Source organism: Lichenostomus cassidix, chromosome W, assembly GCF_008360975.1.
Source record: "Lichenostomus cassidix isolate B80296 chromosome W, HeHo_3.0, whole genome shotgun sequence".
Classification (NCBI taxonomy): domain Eukaryota; kingdom Metazoa; phylum Chordata; class Aves; order Passeriformes; family Meliphagidae; genus Lichenostomus; species Lichenostomus cassidix.
In genome coordinates, this window is record NC_139510.1 from 20,630,772 (window position 1) to 20,645,794 (window position 15,023).

Consider the following 15,023-nt stretch of genomic DNA (forward strand, 5'->3'; position numbering starts at 1 on the left):
TGGACATAAGTGCGCTTCGCTAGATCAGCTGGAGAAACAAACTGAGGCCTCACGGCCGCATCCGCCGCCAGGGACGGGACGTCAGAATCCGTCTGGGTCGGCGCGTCCTGCACACTCCGCCCCACGGCCGAGAGCAGGGGTTCCACGCCCGCGCAAGCCGATAGCTGCGAGTCATAGAACGCTTGCCCGTCCAACGCGTCCCAAATGTCTCTCCAAACCCCATGGAAGCGGACCGTAGATCGATCACCCCGCATCCACTCCATGACCAAAACGCGTCTGACCACAAACCAAAAATCACAGTCCAGCGCCACATCCCAAACGGCCCGGGACACGTGGCCCGCGACCCAGTCCAACAAGGCCCGAGCGACCCGCGGCGACTGATCGGACGCAGGGTCATCCTCAGAGACCTCCAAAAAAGCCCGCAAGAGCCCATCGGCAGGAATGGGGGGGTCCATGTCCGCATCAGAATCAGCCATGCCTCAGGGCAGGCGGGGTGGGGGTGGGGCCCGGGGGCAAGACTGCCGCGTACCTGCAATTGAACGCAGTACACGTCGGTGGTCACCAGATGTCGCTGTTGAGCAGCTAGCAGAGTAAAGAATGCATCAGTTCTCAGTGGCAAGAAGGAATGACCTTTATTGTTTTGATTTCATCACATATATAGAGTTCTCAAAAGTCACCCAGATTGGTCAGTCAGAAGCCTTTCCCCAGGCCTGATTGGCCAGGCCTGCACTGCCCAAGTTCTGGGACACTGTTCCAACAACATCCAAACTTTATCTTTATTTACAAAACACAAGAAAACTTCTCATGGGAAAAACCTGTGCTAGCCACACCTGTGCATGTGATGCCTTCGCCCATGAGGCATCTCTGCCTCTGGGAGGTTGTTGGCCTCTGCTGCACCATGTGAATAAACATCTTCAATGGACACAACGCATAGACCCTCCTTGCCTCCATTATCATCGCTGGTTGTGGAAGCAGACAAACCAGAGCAAGCCTTATGGCTCCCCAGCCAGTGAGAGCGCAGTGTCCAGCCCTGGGACATAGGGTTTGGTGCACTGAGGCACTGAACCGGGCTGGGTAGAGAATCTCTCGGTAAAGTCAGCTTTAACATCCTTCAAACCGCAACAGTTTTCCACTGTTCTAATTCTACAAGAGAGTATGGGACCTTTATACATATGGATCCCTGGTTTCCAACAGCCTGTCTCAGGGGGGCTTGTAAAATTGGCTCTTCCTTCTTTCTAGCTCCCATCCTCTTAGCTATGGGGCTACGTTCTCTCATGGCCTTTTTTGCTGTTTTACCCCTTTTTCATCTTGTTGCTGTTTCCTGATCTTCTTCGGAAGAGTTATCTGAACTAGCACTACTGTCGGTTTCTGTTGAATCTGTCATTTGAGAGCTGGCAGGGTGAGTGCTGCGCGCCCAGGCTGGCTGGGCAGCCCCAGCCCCACCAGCTCCACTTGCTCCGCTGTCACAGGTTGCGACGTCATCTCCTGAGCCCATTCCGCAGCAACCGGTGTTGTCATGGAGACTACACCGCGAGCTGCCGCCTGCGAGAGTGACAGGGAATCCGCCCCCAGCCTGCTCCACCACCTGCGGGATGGTCAACGGCAGGCTGTGTCCCCAGCCGCCAGGCTCCATCCCTGGTGGCAGCGTGGCCAGCGGGACCTGTACTTAACCGCCCGGCCCCACCCCCAGGGGCAGCGCAGTCGGCGGTACTGATTCACGGGAAAAGAGGCAAGACTTCACAACCTATATAATTTTAAGTTGTAAAGCCGGTATCTTTATTACAGCACCGGGCACATGGGAGGTAGCCCTCCAAAGACACGCGTGCTATCAGTCCCATATAGCTCAGTATATATGTGGTTACATGTTATACATTCATAGAGTTTCTCAATCTGCTTATACATATGCATAACCTATCCCCGCTTCATATTATAATGAGTTCAAAAGTAATTTCCATATCCTTGTGCCTGCATAGTTCCATTTCATGGGGGGGGTGTCTCGGTTTGAAAGACAGGTGTCTGCTGAGAGAGGTTGAACCCTCCCTTAGGACAGAGAATGTGATTTCCCCTCCCTCCGAATTATTTAATTTGGAAATCAAGGCTTTTCAGGCAAAGATATGGGAAAAGGAATAACAGTTCTTTACTAGTATCTATAAACAAGCAATAACAATAATAACAACCATAAATAGAACCAGAAACCAAGAGCAGATTACTTTCCCGTGCGGTGTAATTACGGTCGGAAAAAAACAGCAGGTGGCACTGTGGAGCTCCCGGCTGAGCAGGGCAGGTGTGATGACTCCCAAGCGGCTGCAGGTGGCGCTGTTGAGCTCCCAGCCGGCTGCAGGTGGCGCTGTGGCGCAGGGTCAGGTCAGCCTCAGGCAGCTGGTAATGGCGGGCAGGCTGAAGAGCAGGCAGGGCAGCAAAGCAGCTTGGAGCAGCAAAAAAGCAGGGCAGCGGGGCAGCCACTGGCTCTCTCCCAGCTAGCTAGCGAGGTAGCAAGGATTTCTGCAGTCACAGCAGACGCTGCGGTCTCGTGCGACAGAGGGCGGGGGCAGGTGGCAGAGGCAGCCGGACTCTCCCGGCAGCTACTGTGAGGGAATGCAGCCCCAGGGAAATGTGCACTTCCCAGTAGGAAAAAGGTTGAATCAAAGCTCACGCAGCCAGGAGAAGAAAACAGGACACAGTTGAATTTCCTCTGGTCCCAGACAGAAGCAAGGAGCAGCCTCTCTTCCCGGTGTCCGAGGACGAGAGTCCGTGTTCCAACAGCCCACTCTTCCCTTCCCCTGCCTTGCCCAAGAACACACTTTGTCTCTGTCACGAGTGGAAACAGAGGGTATATGGATTTTACCAGTTGCCTAGGCCTATGACAACTAGTGACCAAACCTATTCAGAGTGACCAGCACCCCAAAACCCAGTCTCACTCGTAAGTTCTTATAAAGACAGCCGATTTATGTCTAATGTAAAATAGATTATGGTTTATTAGACACAGGTGAGAACGGAACAAAGAACTAGACAAATTTTACTACACAAAACATGAAAAGCTATTCATAGCTAAAACAAACATATATATATATATATGTGCCCAAAATAGGGAGATTAAAACAATACAGCGCTAAAAATGAAAAAGGTACCTATTAATATTATTGTAGCTAGCAAAGAAGAATACAATTCAGGAAACTGAATGCTTCTTACCAAATCCAATTCTTTGGAGCTGGGGATGCACCAGATCCGCTCTCAATCCCATGGGAAGTAACCGCAAAGCCTGCGTCCAAGCTTAGGGGAGAGACTTTTCTCCACGCTCCAATATCCATGTAGAAAAGCTTCTGATTTTACTGAGTTTTGCGTGGTGTTTTATAGGGAAAAGAGTGTGTATTTTGCGGTCACTTGAAAATTACTCACATTCTCTCAGTGTCTCCCTCTGAGTTCCAGACACCAGCATTGATAGTCAGGATTAAGCCATTGACTTAATCTGAGCCATCGATCTCGGCCAGCAATCAGGGAGAGAGAGAAGGGGGGGGGGTGTCTGTCCTGCCACGATCCACCCCTGTGACCCAAAGACACAACTCTTGTATCATGAAGTGACAGTGCAGGTGTCTCTTGCCTTCATGCTATAAAACGCACCCACGCCTTTTTAATTTATGTATTATTGTTGAATTTTTGGTATACATTGTGTTTCCAAAATTGTATTATTCTCTAATGGAAATTTGACTATGTTAATAGGAAGCATTTGCTGTTGCTTCAGTTTATGGGCTCATGTAGTAGATTATGTAGCAAAATATACATATAAAAGAAACATTAGTAGTAACAACTAAGGGATTAGTAAATATGACATTAACTTCAGAATGTCCATAGTATTTGGAGGCAATTTAACAAGTATTAGTCCATGTAGGGTAGGTTGTTTTCCACCCCTTGAGTCTTGAGATTTTGGGAAAATCAGGAACAAAGAGTCTGTGAAGGTAGCTTCTTAGTTGTAGCAGCTGAATTAGTCCAGTGTATGGTTGGTGAGCCTTTCACTCTTTTTGTGCTTTCCAGTTCAGTCTTCTTTTCCCAGTGGAGTTTAGTGTTAGTATATAAAATGTTAGACAATTCTATAATCATGTAAACAAATACACATAGAGAGGTAGATACAGAAATATATATATATATACTAGGTTTGATTATAAATTGATTAGGTTATATTTAGGATACAATCTCCTTTTCCTACTGTGACAATCAAGGTAAAGACATAAAGTAATACATGTGGAAAAATTATAAAGTATATACATAAACATCACTTAGATGTGCCAAATCATTTAGTACTTCAATAGCACTGAGTGAACAAAGCAAAATTTGGGATTTCTTCTTTTTTAGAGACGTCAATTATTATTGGATTTACTTATTTTGTTGATTCCAATTTTGCAAATTTGAAGTATGATCCAGATTCTAATCATTAATGTTACAACTACAATTATTACACCAATTAGTTTCTTCATGATTGCACTTAAATTTGGGATCCATGAAGTTATCCAATCAAATAAATCTGGTCCTTGATCTTTCTGGATTTCGTGTAAAATTTTAGTGTTTTTCCTAATTTCCTCTAGATCAGTTTGTATTCTGAGGGTTTGATCTACATATACACAGCAGCTAGTGTTGATGACTGTGCATACTCCACCTTTGGAGGCTAATATCAAGTCTAAAGCCATTCGGTTCTGCTTAACCACTTTTGAGAGGCTGGTGACTTCTTGTTGTAAGGCACTGATTGCATCATTTGTCCAGTTTTCTATTTGTTCAATAACTCCAGATATATTTACTATTGCCTTTTCTAATTCAGGTATTCCTATCCATGGTAAGAACCCTCTTATAAATTTATGAAATCCAGTAGGCCTCTCAACCAAAGGATTTAAATTCCGTTTGTGTCTCATAATAAAGGATCTTAGGTGTCCTCGGGGAAATTCTGATTTGTCAATAATGTCTATTTCTGGGACAACTGTACCGATGGTGCATATTCCTTCCCACATAGGGGATAGAGCTTTTCTAGCTTGGTTTCCACAAAGCCAATAGTATCCCATGCTGTCTGGAATAGGCCACCATTGCGTGGTTAAAATGCCTTTTTTAGTTACGTCCAGATATGAATGGCACTCGGGATAAATTCCTACTTTGACACCACGGTTACATTCAGGTAATTTCATTCTTTGGTGTGTAACGAGATGCGGCGCGAGGGAAAACTCACAGCACTCTCAATATGAGATATAAAGTAAGCTCCAATTTTATTTCACCAAACGAGAGACTTATATACTGTTACAGATATTTCTAATTATAGATACACACACACCTGCAGCTGTTCTCACACATTCAGGGATCTTCCTGTTAACTCCCTTATTCTTTTCTCATAACACTCTTGACTCCTAATCTTTCTCATGGCATTCTTCCCACAAAACATTCTCAGGCAAACAACCACTGCAGCTTGTCGGAATTTTACTGAGGCCTGGGAACACTGAAGCCTTGCTCAGCTCTGCTCGGTTAGCATGAATTTTGCTGGAAAACCATGTTTTCCAACAGGTGTGAAGTTACTCCTGGTCCCTCTAGACATCTGTGAATACAGGAAGTTCCCACAGTTACAATGTCTATTGTTAGGATTTGTTGGTCTATAATGGTGTGACTTGCGGTTCCCCCCAAAAAGAGCATTATTTTGGCAGGAGGGATACCATTGGAAAATATACCTGGTGTGGGAATTCCCATCATTCGAGTACCTTCATCTGAGTGAGTAGGAAATTGAGAACAGATCCAACAATCACTTCGATTGGCTATCAGAGTTACAGCTTGTACTAATTTGAGATGAGTGTTTCTTTTCCATGGGTCAGATAGCATTTGTTCTATTTGTGTTAGGTTAGAGTGAGCCATGGAAGTATTAATATTTTTCTCTGGTTTCCCTTTCACAATGACTAATTGCAAAGTTTTATCAGGGTGGCTGGTGTGCCATTTAGCATTGCTAAAAACAGTCACTTGCAGGCATAAAAACATAAGCAACATTATCATTAACATTTTGATTACAACACATTTACTGGTTGGTGTGCAGTCCCATGCGGTTTTCCGTTTATGTGGAATGGGTGTTGTTTGTCTTTAAGAGTCCAGGACTTTTTGAAATTTTCACAGCCGTGTAGCAAGCAGTTCTTTCTCCTTTTCTTCTCACGTCCGGAGTACACGCTTAGCCTTTGATCTGGTGGGGATATTCTTAAATATTTAAGGTTATTAGAGAAACTAAAACAACAGAATTTAAATAGTGATTAACATTTTCTTTGAGAGTTGTCATTCCCTCTGTTGGCCTGTAGTTGGAAATAGGTCGCTATTTTCACTGCTGTCACATGGGGGCAGTGTAGGGACGGTTTTATGAGTTTTCAGTGGCCAAATGGGGTCTTGCCCTTAGCGAAATCAGCTTTGTTACAGTTTTAAAATGTGGGAAATACCCATCGAGAGCTGATTCTATGCTGGTGCCCATTAGAATCAGTAGCTACCCAAGCCATGGGCCTTCGAGCACTTGTCAGCATCATTGGTACAATCCCAATTTGGGGTAATTTTACCATAACTTGTTGGCCCACTGTTAGATTATTTTGAAAAGTTTCAGTCTTTTTATGTGGAGTTGTCTGAAAAGACACAGGGCTTAAGAAAGCTCGTGAGATTGGACTACCCATCACTCCATATCTATTATTTAACTGATAAAGAGCATAAGATAACCGTTTGTCCCAGTTAGAATTCTGTGGTTTAAGGTAGCGTTTCAGTAAACCATTGGCCCCTTCCACCATTCCGTTTGCCTGTGGATAATAAGGTGTGTGAAAAATCCACTTGATACCTTCCTTCCTGGCCCAATCTTGTACTGCTGCACTGGTAAAGTGTGATCCGTTATCACTCTGTATGGAGTCTGGAGCAGGAAGGCTAGAAAACCACTCACTAAGTCCTGAGATAGTGGCTTCTGTGTTAGCTTGTCTGGTTTTTGTGGCCTTTATTAGTCCAGATACAACTTCAACTCCTGTTAATATGTACTTATAACCATTAGATGGTTTTAAAGGTCCAATATAATCTATTTGCCAGGTTGACCACAGTGCCTTATTATCTTTGATGTGTAAGGGTGGTGCTTGATCTGGGTGATTTTGTTTGAGTCTCAGCTGACATTGTGGACACTGTGTGAGGATATTTTTGCACATCTGTTTGGTTATGGGCCATACTCTACTTTGTGCTGCAAAAAAGAGAGCACTTTCACCCGTGTGATCTAATTTACAATGTAAAAATTCTGCTAATCTGTACCAGTGTTGTGAGTCCTCTAATTCATCACTTTTTATCTTTTTTATTTTTGTTAGATTATCTACTTTGTTGTTCCAAAACGATTGCAATGTATGGTCATTTGAATGTGCTTTAACCCAGCCTATTTGGATTTTTCGATTCTGAGCTTCTGTTAACAACCACTCCCAATCCTTCTTTTGCCAAACTGTCTTTCCATTTACCTGCCAATTCAACGCTTCCCACTGACACAACCATTGTGTGGCTCCAGCCCAGATGGCGTAAGAATCCACATACACTTTCTCTGCCTTTCTCTTTACTGCCAGTAACACTGCTTTCAATTCTCCTACTTGTGCACTTCCTAAACCTTCTTCTATCACTTCCTCTCCCGTTTCAACATTCAGAGCTACTGCTCTGTACTTCCATATTCCATCAATTCGTTTAGCTGAGGCGTCAGTAAACCATACACCTTTTACTTCAGAATCTGGGGAAAACGCAGGAGCGTCGGTTATTGGGCTGCTTTTGAACCGCTGTTGCAGAGACAGAGTGTCTGGGGGAATGTCTATCTGTAATTTCGTATGTTTTATCGGTCCTTCAGTGATAATCATTTGGTCTGTGATACCTGTGAGGTATGCAAACTATTTGTGTACTGTGGGTCTTTGTGCAATGCCCTCAGGCGGAGCAGAGCCTTTTGTTACACTACTTAGCAAGCTGAAAGGTCCTTGAATTTTAACAGGCTGCAGCTGCTGAAATCTCTCTACTTGCTTCAGAGCTCTAGTAAGAGATAAAAGTCCTTTTTCCCAGTTGGAATATCTTTTTTCAGTGTCTTTAAATGATGTTGAGCTGAATCCCAGTGGACGTTTGGGTCCTTCAGGTCCCTTTTGAAATAAATTACAGTAAGTTCCATGTTCAGCAAAACCCCACTCAACCACAATAGGATCGCTGGGATGAACTGGACCAAGGGATTGGTAGGTTTTTAATTCTTCTATTAATGTTTGCAGAGCCTGTTGGTGAACATCATCCCATTCCCATGCTTGATTTTTTCTCATTAGTGTATATAAGGGTCTTGCTATTATGGAAAACCCAGGAACATGCTTTCTCCAGTACCCCAAGGTACCCATTATCTGCTGCAGTTCCTTTTTTGTTGTGGGAGTAGGTATGGAGTCTAATTTTGTAATAGTTTCCTCCGGAATTACAGCTCTGCCTGAAACCCACCAGACTCCTAAAAACTTTACTTCTTTAGAAAGTCCCTGACATTTGGTTATAGGTACTTCTATTCCCTCTTCACTCAATTTATTCCATATGTTTTCTGCAGCAACCCTTACTGCTGTTTCTTCCTTACCACCCACCAATACATCATCAATATATTGATACATTTGCACTCCTTCTGGTATGTGTACTTGTTGGAGTAGCTCAGCTAAAGCATTGTGTGCTATAGTGGGGGAGTGTTTATAACCTTGAGGCAGTCGGTTGAACGTATATTGTACTCCATCCCACGTGAATGCAAACTTAGGTTTGTCTTCCTCACGGATTGGTACCATGAAAAACATGTCTTTTATATCTAGAACAGCCATCCACTCGTGAGCAGAAGCCTGCAGTGTGGAAGTTAAGTTTGCAATGTTGGGAACAGCTGCGGCTAGGGGTCCCGTATTAGAATTTAACCTTCGATAATCAACAGTTAATCTCCAGTTCCCATCTGGCTTTTTACTGGCCAGACAGGGGAATTAAAAGGAGAATGTGTTCTATATATGATATTTCTTTGTTCTAAGTTTGTGATTACCGCATCTATTCCCTTTTTGGCTGCTAGAGGTATGGGATATTGTTTGACATTAGTTACAGCAGACACAGGTAATATTGGAGCCATTTTTAGAAGTTTTATTTTTCTATTTTTTCCAAAAAGGTTACTGCGTGAGGTTTCTGCAGAACCAAAAGACCAGATAGTACCGTCTTGTAATTGCCACTTTTTCCTTGAAGGATATCATATCCTAAAATGCTCTCTTCATGATCAGCAATAGCAAAAATATGGGCTGTCATTCTTTTTTCTCCAGGTAACCACAACCGGATTTTTGCTAAGTGAGCTGTGGTACTGTCTCCATTAAAACCAGTTAAAAGTATCTGTTTTCTCTTTTTAAAACTTAAGTTTAGTTTTTCAGCGTCTGCTAGAGAGATTAAAGAGATTTGGGCTCCAGTATCAATAAGGAATTTCAGAGGCTGCCTCTTGGGCCCTACGGGCAAATACACATGTGGGCTAGATTCTTTAGGTATGTCTGAGCGCTGGCTCGGCTGCCCTGACGGTCCAGCGCTTGTCAGTTTTTTTGAGGTGCAAATGGGTTGGGTGTAGGTGCAGTTTCTGCTTCTTGTGTGATGTTTGAATTGCTAAGTGGTGGTGATTTCATCTGTTCTGTGAATTGGATCAAGCTTGCAATGGAGCTATTTGGCTTCCCTCTGATTAAATCTTTTGGAATACCCAGGGAGAGGGCTTTTCTCCATAACTCGTTTCTTTTTTCTTTATTAGAGTCTGATTGATAATAATTCCTTTTCTCGGAGGGGTTATGTTTTACCACTTTCACCCGCCGTTCAGGAATTCTTTTGGGTTCGATTACTGACTCTAAATTCCACCCACTTTCTTTTGCATGGGAGGTTACATGGTGTGAGAGATCTGCCCATGTAGGTATAGGTCTCTGCGGTGCGTGTGGGTTTTGTCTGTTGAATGTTATATTGTTTTTGATTTCATCTCGTTTTTGTACCAAGTGATTTTTTATGTCTGATGGGGCTCCCCGTATTAAGGGGTGCATCCTTTCAGGATCTACCTCCGCAGAGATTGGGATGTTTCTGCCCCCTCTTTCATGAATCGCTTGGATACAAGCAGCTTTAGCAATTGCAACTGTAACCTCGTCTGGAGTATGAATAGGGAGTACAGTTGGTTCCCCTCTGTCCATCTGGTTTGTTCCTCCTGCCCAGTAAGCCACTCTGCTAGTGATGGAGTGTGGCTCGTCAGGAGGTTGTGGTCCAAGGTGTAAAAATACTCCTGGACCCCAGAACCCATAACTCTCTGAGCCGTCTAATAATACATTATCTCCTCCTGTGAGGCAAACTCTCCATAAATATTCTGTTTCACTTTCCCCCGCCTTTCTTGAATATTTTTCTTTAATGTTTGCCATTTGTAAGGCATCATACGGGGTTGTTTTGGTGGTAGTTTGCTGGCCTCGCCTTTGCGGGCCCTGAGATATCTCAGTTTTTATTATGGGTTTCATTTTAAATTCTGGAATTTCTTCCTCCTCAGACGGTGGAAGTTCCGTGTTTTCATCTGACTCTAAGTGAAAGGTGTCATTATAATTTTCATCAGAGCTTTCCCAGATGTCACCATCCCAATTTTCAGGAGATGTTATTAATTTTTTAATTTTTCTGACATCCATAGATTTGGAAATATGCAAAAATGTTAATTCAAATTTTTCCTCCACCATTTTTGCATGTTTTTTAGATTCTTTCAGCCCCTGTTTTGCCTGGTTATATTGGCCTTGCAGGGATAATTGTGCCAATTTTAATCTTTGTATTTCATTCATCAATTTTTCATTTTCTTTTATTATTTGTTCTCTCCATCTCCAAGCAGAGTTTAAACATAGGGCGAGTACATGACAAATAATGCCCTTTCCTTTGGTATCTTTTAATGAACCCCGTTTTTCATCTAATTTTTCCTTTATGTTTCCCCACTGAAACCAGTTTTCTGTGGGCCAGGGGTCATCAGTATCAATGTGAATATTGTGCCTCCGTAAATATTGTGTAAGTTCCTTACTCTCGGTTCTCAAATCGTTAGCCATCTATCCTGTCCGTGACGCCAAAAATGTCACGAGTGGAAACAGAGGGTATATGGATTTTACCAGTTGCCTAGGCCTATGACAACTAGTGACCAAACCTATTCAGAGTGACCAGCACCCCAAAACCCAGTCTCACTCGTAAGTTCTTATAAAGACAGCCGATTTATGTCTAATGTAAAATAGATTATGGTTTATTAGACACAGGTGAGAACGGAACAAAGAACTAGACAAATTTTACTACACAAAACATGAAAAGCTATTCATAGCTAAAACAAACATATATATATATGTGCCCAAAATAGGGAGATTAAAACAATACAGCGCTAAAAATGAAAAAGGTACCTATTAATATTATTGTAGCTAGCAAAGAAGAATACAATTCAGGAAACTGAATGCTTCTTACCAAATCCAATTCTTTGGAGCTGGGGATGCACCAGATCCGCTCTCAATCCCACGGGAAGTAACCGCACAGCTTGCGTCCAAGCCGAGGGGAGAAACTTTTCTCACGCTCCAGTATCCATGTACAAAAGCTTCTGATTTTACTGAGTTTTGCGTGGTGTTTTATAGGGAAAAGAGTGTGTATTTTGCGGTCACTTGAAAATTACTCACATTCTCTCAGTGTCTCCCTCTGAGTTCCAGACACCAGCATTGATAGTCAGGATTAAGCCATTGACTTAATCTGAGCCATCGATCTCGGCCAGCAATCAGGGAGAGAGAGAAGGGGGGGGGGGTGTCTGTCCTGCCACAGTCTCTTACAAAAGAGTTGATGGCTCTAATCACCCAGCTATTTGTTGCTTAGTAACAGTGATGGAGAAAAATTCCAAGGCATCCCCCAACCTCCGACATTATCCACCCCAAATTTTTTCCATTCCAACATGTTACATTGAGCTTAAACATTTAAACTATATACATACATGCATTACTCTAATTATATACATATATACATACAGATATGGATACAGGCACAGTGTTATGGGCAATTCAACCCCAACTAAGGTCTCCCTGAGGTATGCATCGTGTCTCTCCATTCTTTTGCATCACCCACCAGGTACACCCTGGTCCCTGAGCGAAGACAACCCCACAGGTGGGTTTGTCTTTGCTTGAAGCAGAATTAATCCAGACAGTTTTCCTTAGCATGCCTCTCATGTGTACCACTGGAACTTTATCCCTGTCTGCTGTTTGCAGGGGTTCAGATTGGGCAGGGCCAGCTCGGTTGATGGAACCTCGGGTGTTAACTAGCCAGGTGGCCTTGGCTAAATGCTGTTCCCAACCTTTAAAAGTCCCCCCGCCTAAAGCTTTCAAGGTGGTTTTTAGCAGACCATTGCATCGCTCCACTTTGCCAGCAGCAGGTGCGTGATAAGGAATGTGGTACACCCACTCAATGCCATGTTCCCTAGCCCAGGTGTTTATGAGGCTATTTTTAAAATGAGTCCCGTTGTCTGACTCAATTCTCTCAGGGGTAACATGCCTCCACAGGACTTGGTTTTCAAGGCCCAGGATGGTGTTACGGGCAGTGGCGTGAGGCACAGGGTAGGTTTCCAGCCACCCCATGGTGGCTTCTACCATTGTGAGCACATAGCGCTTGCCATGGCGGGTTTGAGGCAGTGTGATGTAATCACTCTGCCAGGCCTCTCCATACTTATATTTAAACCACCTTCCACCATACCACAGGGGTTTCACCCGCTTGGCTTGCTTGATGGCAGCACACGTCTCACAATTATGGATTACCTGGGAGATACAGTCCATGGTTAGATCCACCCCTCAGTCTCGTGCCCACTTATAGGTAGCATCTCTGCCCTGATGGCCAGAGGCATCATGGGCCCATCAAGCTAAGAACAGCTTTCCCTTGTGTTGCCAATCCAAATCTATTTGTGACACTTTTATCTTTGCAGCCTTATCCACCTGTTCGTTGTTTCGGTGTTCCTCATTAGCTCGGCTCTTGAGGACATGGGCATCTACATGATGGACTTTCACAGGTAGCTTCTCTACCCGAGTAGCAATGTCTCGCCACTCATCAGCAGCCCAGATTGGTCTTCCTCTATGCTGCCAGCTGGCCTTTTTCCACCTTTCCAACCAACCCCATAGAGCATTGGCTACCATCCATGAATCAGTGTAGAGGTAGAGCTTTGGCCACTTCTCTCTTTCAGCAATGTCCAGGGCCAGCTGAACGGCTTTGAGTTCAGCAAGTTGACTCGATCCCCCCTCTCCTTCTTTAGCCTCTGCGACCCGTCGTGTGGGGCTCCATACAGCTGCTTTCCATTTCCTATTTGCCCCCACAATACGACAGGAACCATCAGTGAACAGAGCGTAGCGTGTTTCATCTTGTGGCAGTTGGTTGTAGGGTGGAGCTTCCTCTGCGCGAGTCACTTGTTCCAGCTCCTCTTCATCCGTGAGGCCAAAGTTTTCCCCTTCAGGCCAATTTGTAATTATTTCCAAGAGCTCAGGGCGATTCGGGTTTCCAATACGGGTGCGCTGTGTAATGAGGGCAATCCATTTGCTCCACGTGGCATCGGTGGCATGGTGGGTTGAGGGAACCTTTCCCTTGAACATCCACCCCAGCACTGGCAGTCGGGGTGCAAGGAGAAGTTGTGCTTCCGTACCAATTACCTCTGAGGCAGCTTGGACTCCTTCATAGGCTGCTAAGATTTCCTTCTTGGTGGGAGTGTAGTTGGCTTCGGACCCTCTGTAACTTCGGCTCCAGAATCCCAGTGGTCAGCCTCGAGTCTCACCAGGCACCTTCTGCCAAAGGCTCCAGGACAGACCATTGCTCCCAGCCGCAGAGTAGAGCATATTCTTCACTTCTGGTCCTGTCCTGACTGGGCCAAGGGCTACTGCATGAGCGATCTCCTGCTTGATCTGAGCAAAGGCTTGTTGCTGTTCAGGGCCCCAGTGGAAATCATTCTTCTTGCAGGTTACCAGGTAGAGAGGACTCACAATCTGGCTGTACTCGGGGATATGCATCCTCCAGAAACCTATGGCGCCTAGGAAGGCTTGCATCTCCTTCTTGTTGGTTGGTGAGGACATCGCTGTGATCTTGTTGATGACTTTGGTAAGAATCTGACACCGTCCGTCTTGCCACTTCACTCCTAGGAACTGGATCTTTAGGCAGGCCCCTTGACCTTGCTCTTTTTGATGGCGAAGCCGGCTTCCAGGAGAATTTGTGTGACTAGCACAGGTCTTTCTCGTGAGAACATTTTGCTGTGTTTTATAAACAAAGATAAAGTTTGGATGTTTTTGCAGACAAGGTCTCAAGATTTGGGCAGTTCAGGCCTGGCCAATTAGGCCTAGGAGGAGGTTTTGACTGACCAATCTGGGTGACCTGTGAAAAGTCTATATATATGGAAATCAAAATAATAAAGTCTCTCTTTTCTTGCCTGAGAACCTGGGTTTCTACTTCTCTGCTAGCGGCTCAACAGCGACAAATTTGGATGATTTTCTCTCCTTTCTCAAACACTTCTTCCGCTGTGCTCCCCCACACAATGATGTCGTCGATGTACTGCAGATGTTCCGGAGCCTCACCCTTTTCCAGAGCAGCCTGTATCAGTCCATGACAAATGGTGGGACTGTGCTTCCACCCCTGGGGCAGTCGGTTCCAGGTATACTGCACGCCCCTCCAGGTGAAAGCAAACTGAGGTCTGCACTCTGTTGCCAGAGGAATGGAGAAAAATGCATTTGCAATGTCAATAGTGGCATACCACTTTGCTGCCTTGGACTCTAGCTCCTACTGGAGCTCCAGCATGTCTGGCACAGCAGCACTCAGAGGTTGAGTCACCTCATTCAAGGCACGATAGTCCACAGTCAATCTCCATTCTCCGTCAGATTTGCACACAGGCCAGATGGGGCTGTTAAAGGATGAGTGGGCCTTGCTGACCACCCCTTGGCTCTCCAGCTCACGGACCATCTTGTGAATGGGAACCACAGCATCTCAATTAGTCCTGTATTGCCGGCAGTGCACTGTCG

The 15,023-nt window shown here is 44.7% G+C and overlaps 1 protein-coding gene and 1 long non-coding RNA gene across 2 annotated transcripts in view; both read right to left on the reverse strand.

Annotated features, from left to right (window-relative positions):
- LOC146425649 (uncharacterized) overlaps positions 1–15,023 on the reverse strand; it is a 563,016-nt gene that overhangs the window by 485,871 nt on the left and 62,122 nt on the right. The gene's annotated exons all lie outside the window — the stretch shown is intronic.
- Positions 4,315–5,165, reverse strand: LOC146425658 (endogenous retrovirus group V member 1 Env polyprotein-like). Its single transcript, XM_085041500.1, has one exon. It carries the CDS (start codon positions 5,163–5,165, stop codon positions 4,353–4,355), a length of 813 nt encoding a protein of 270 aa, XP_084897626.1. The 3' UTR covers positions 4,315–4,352.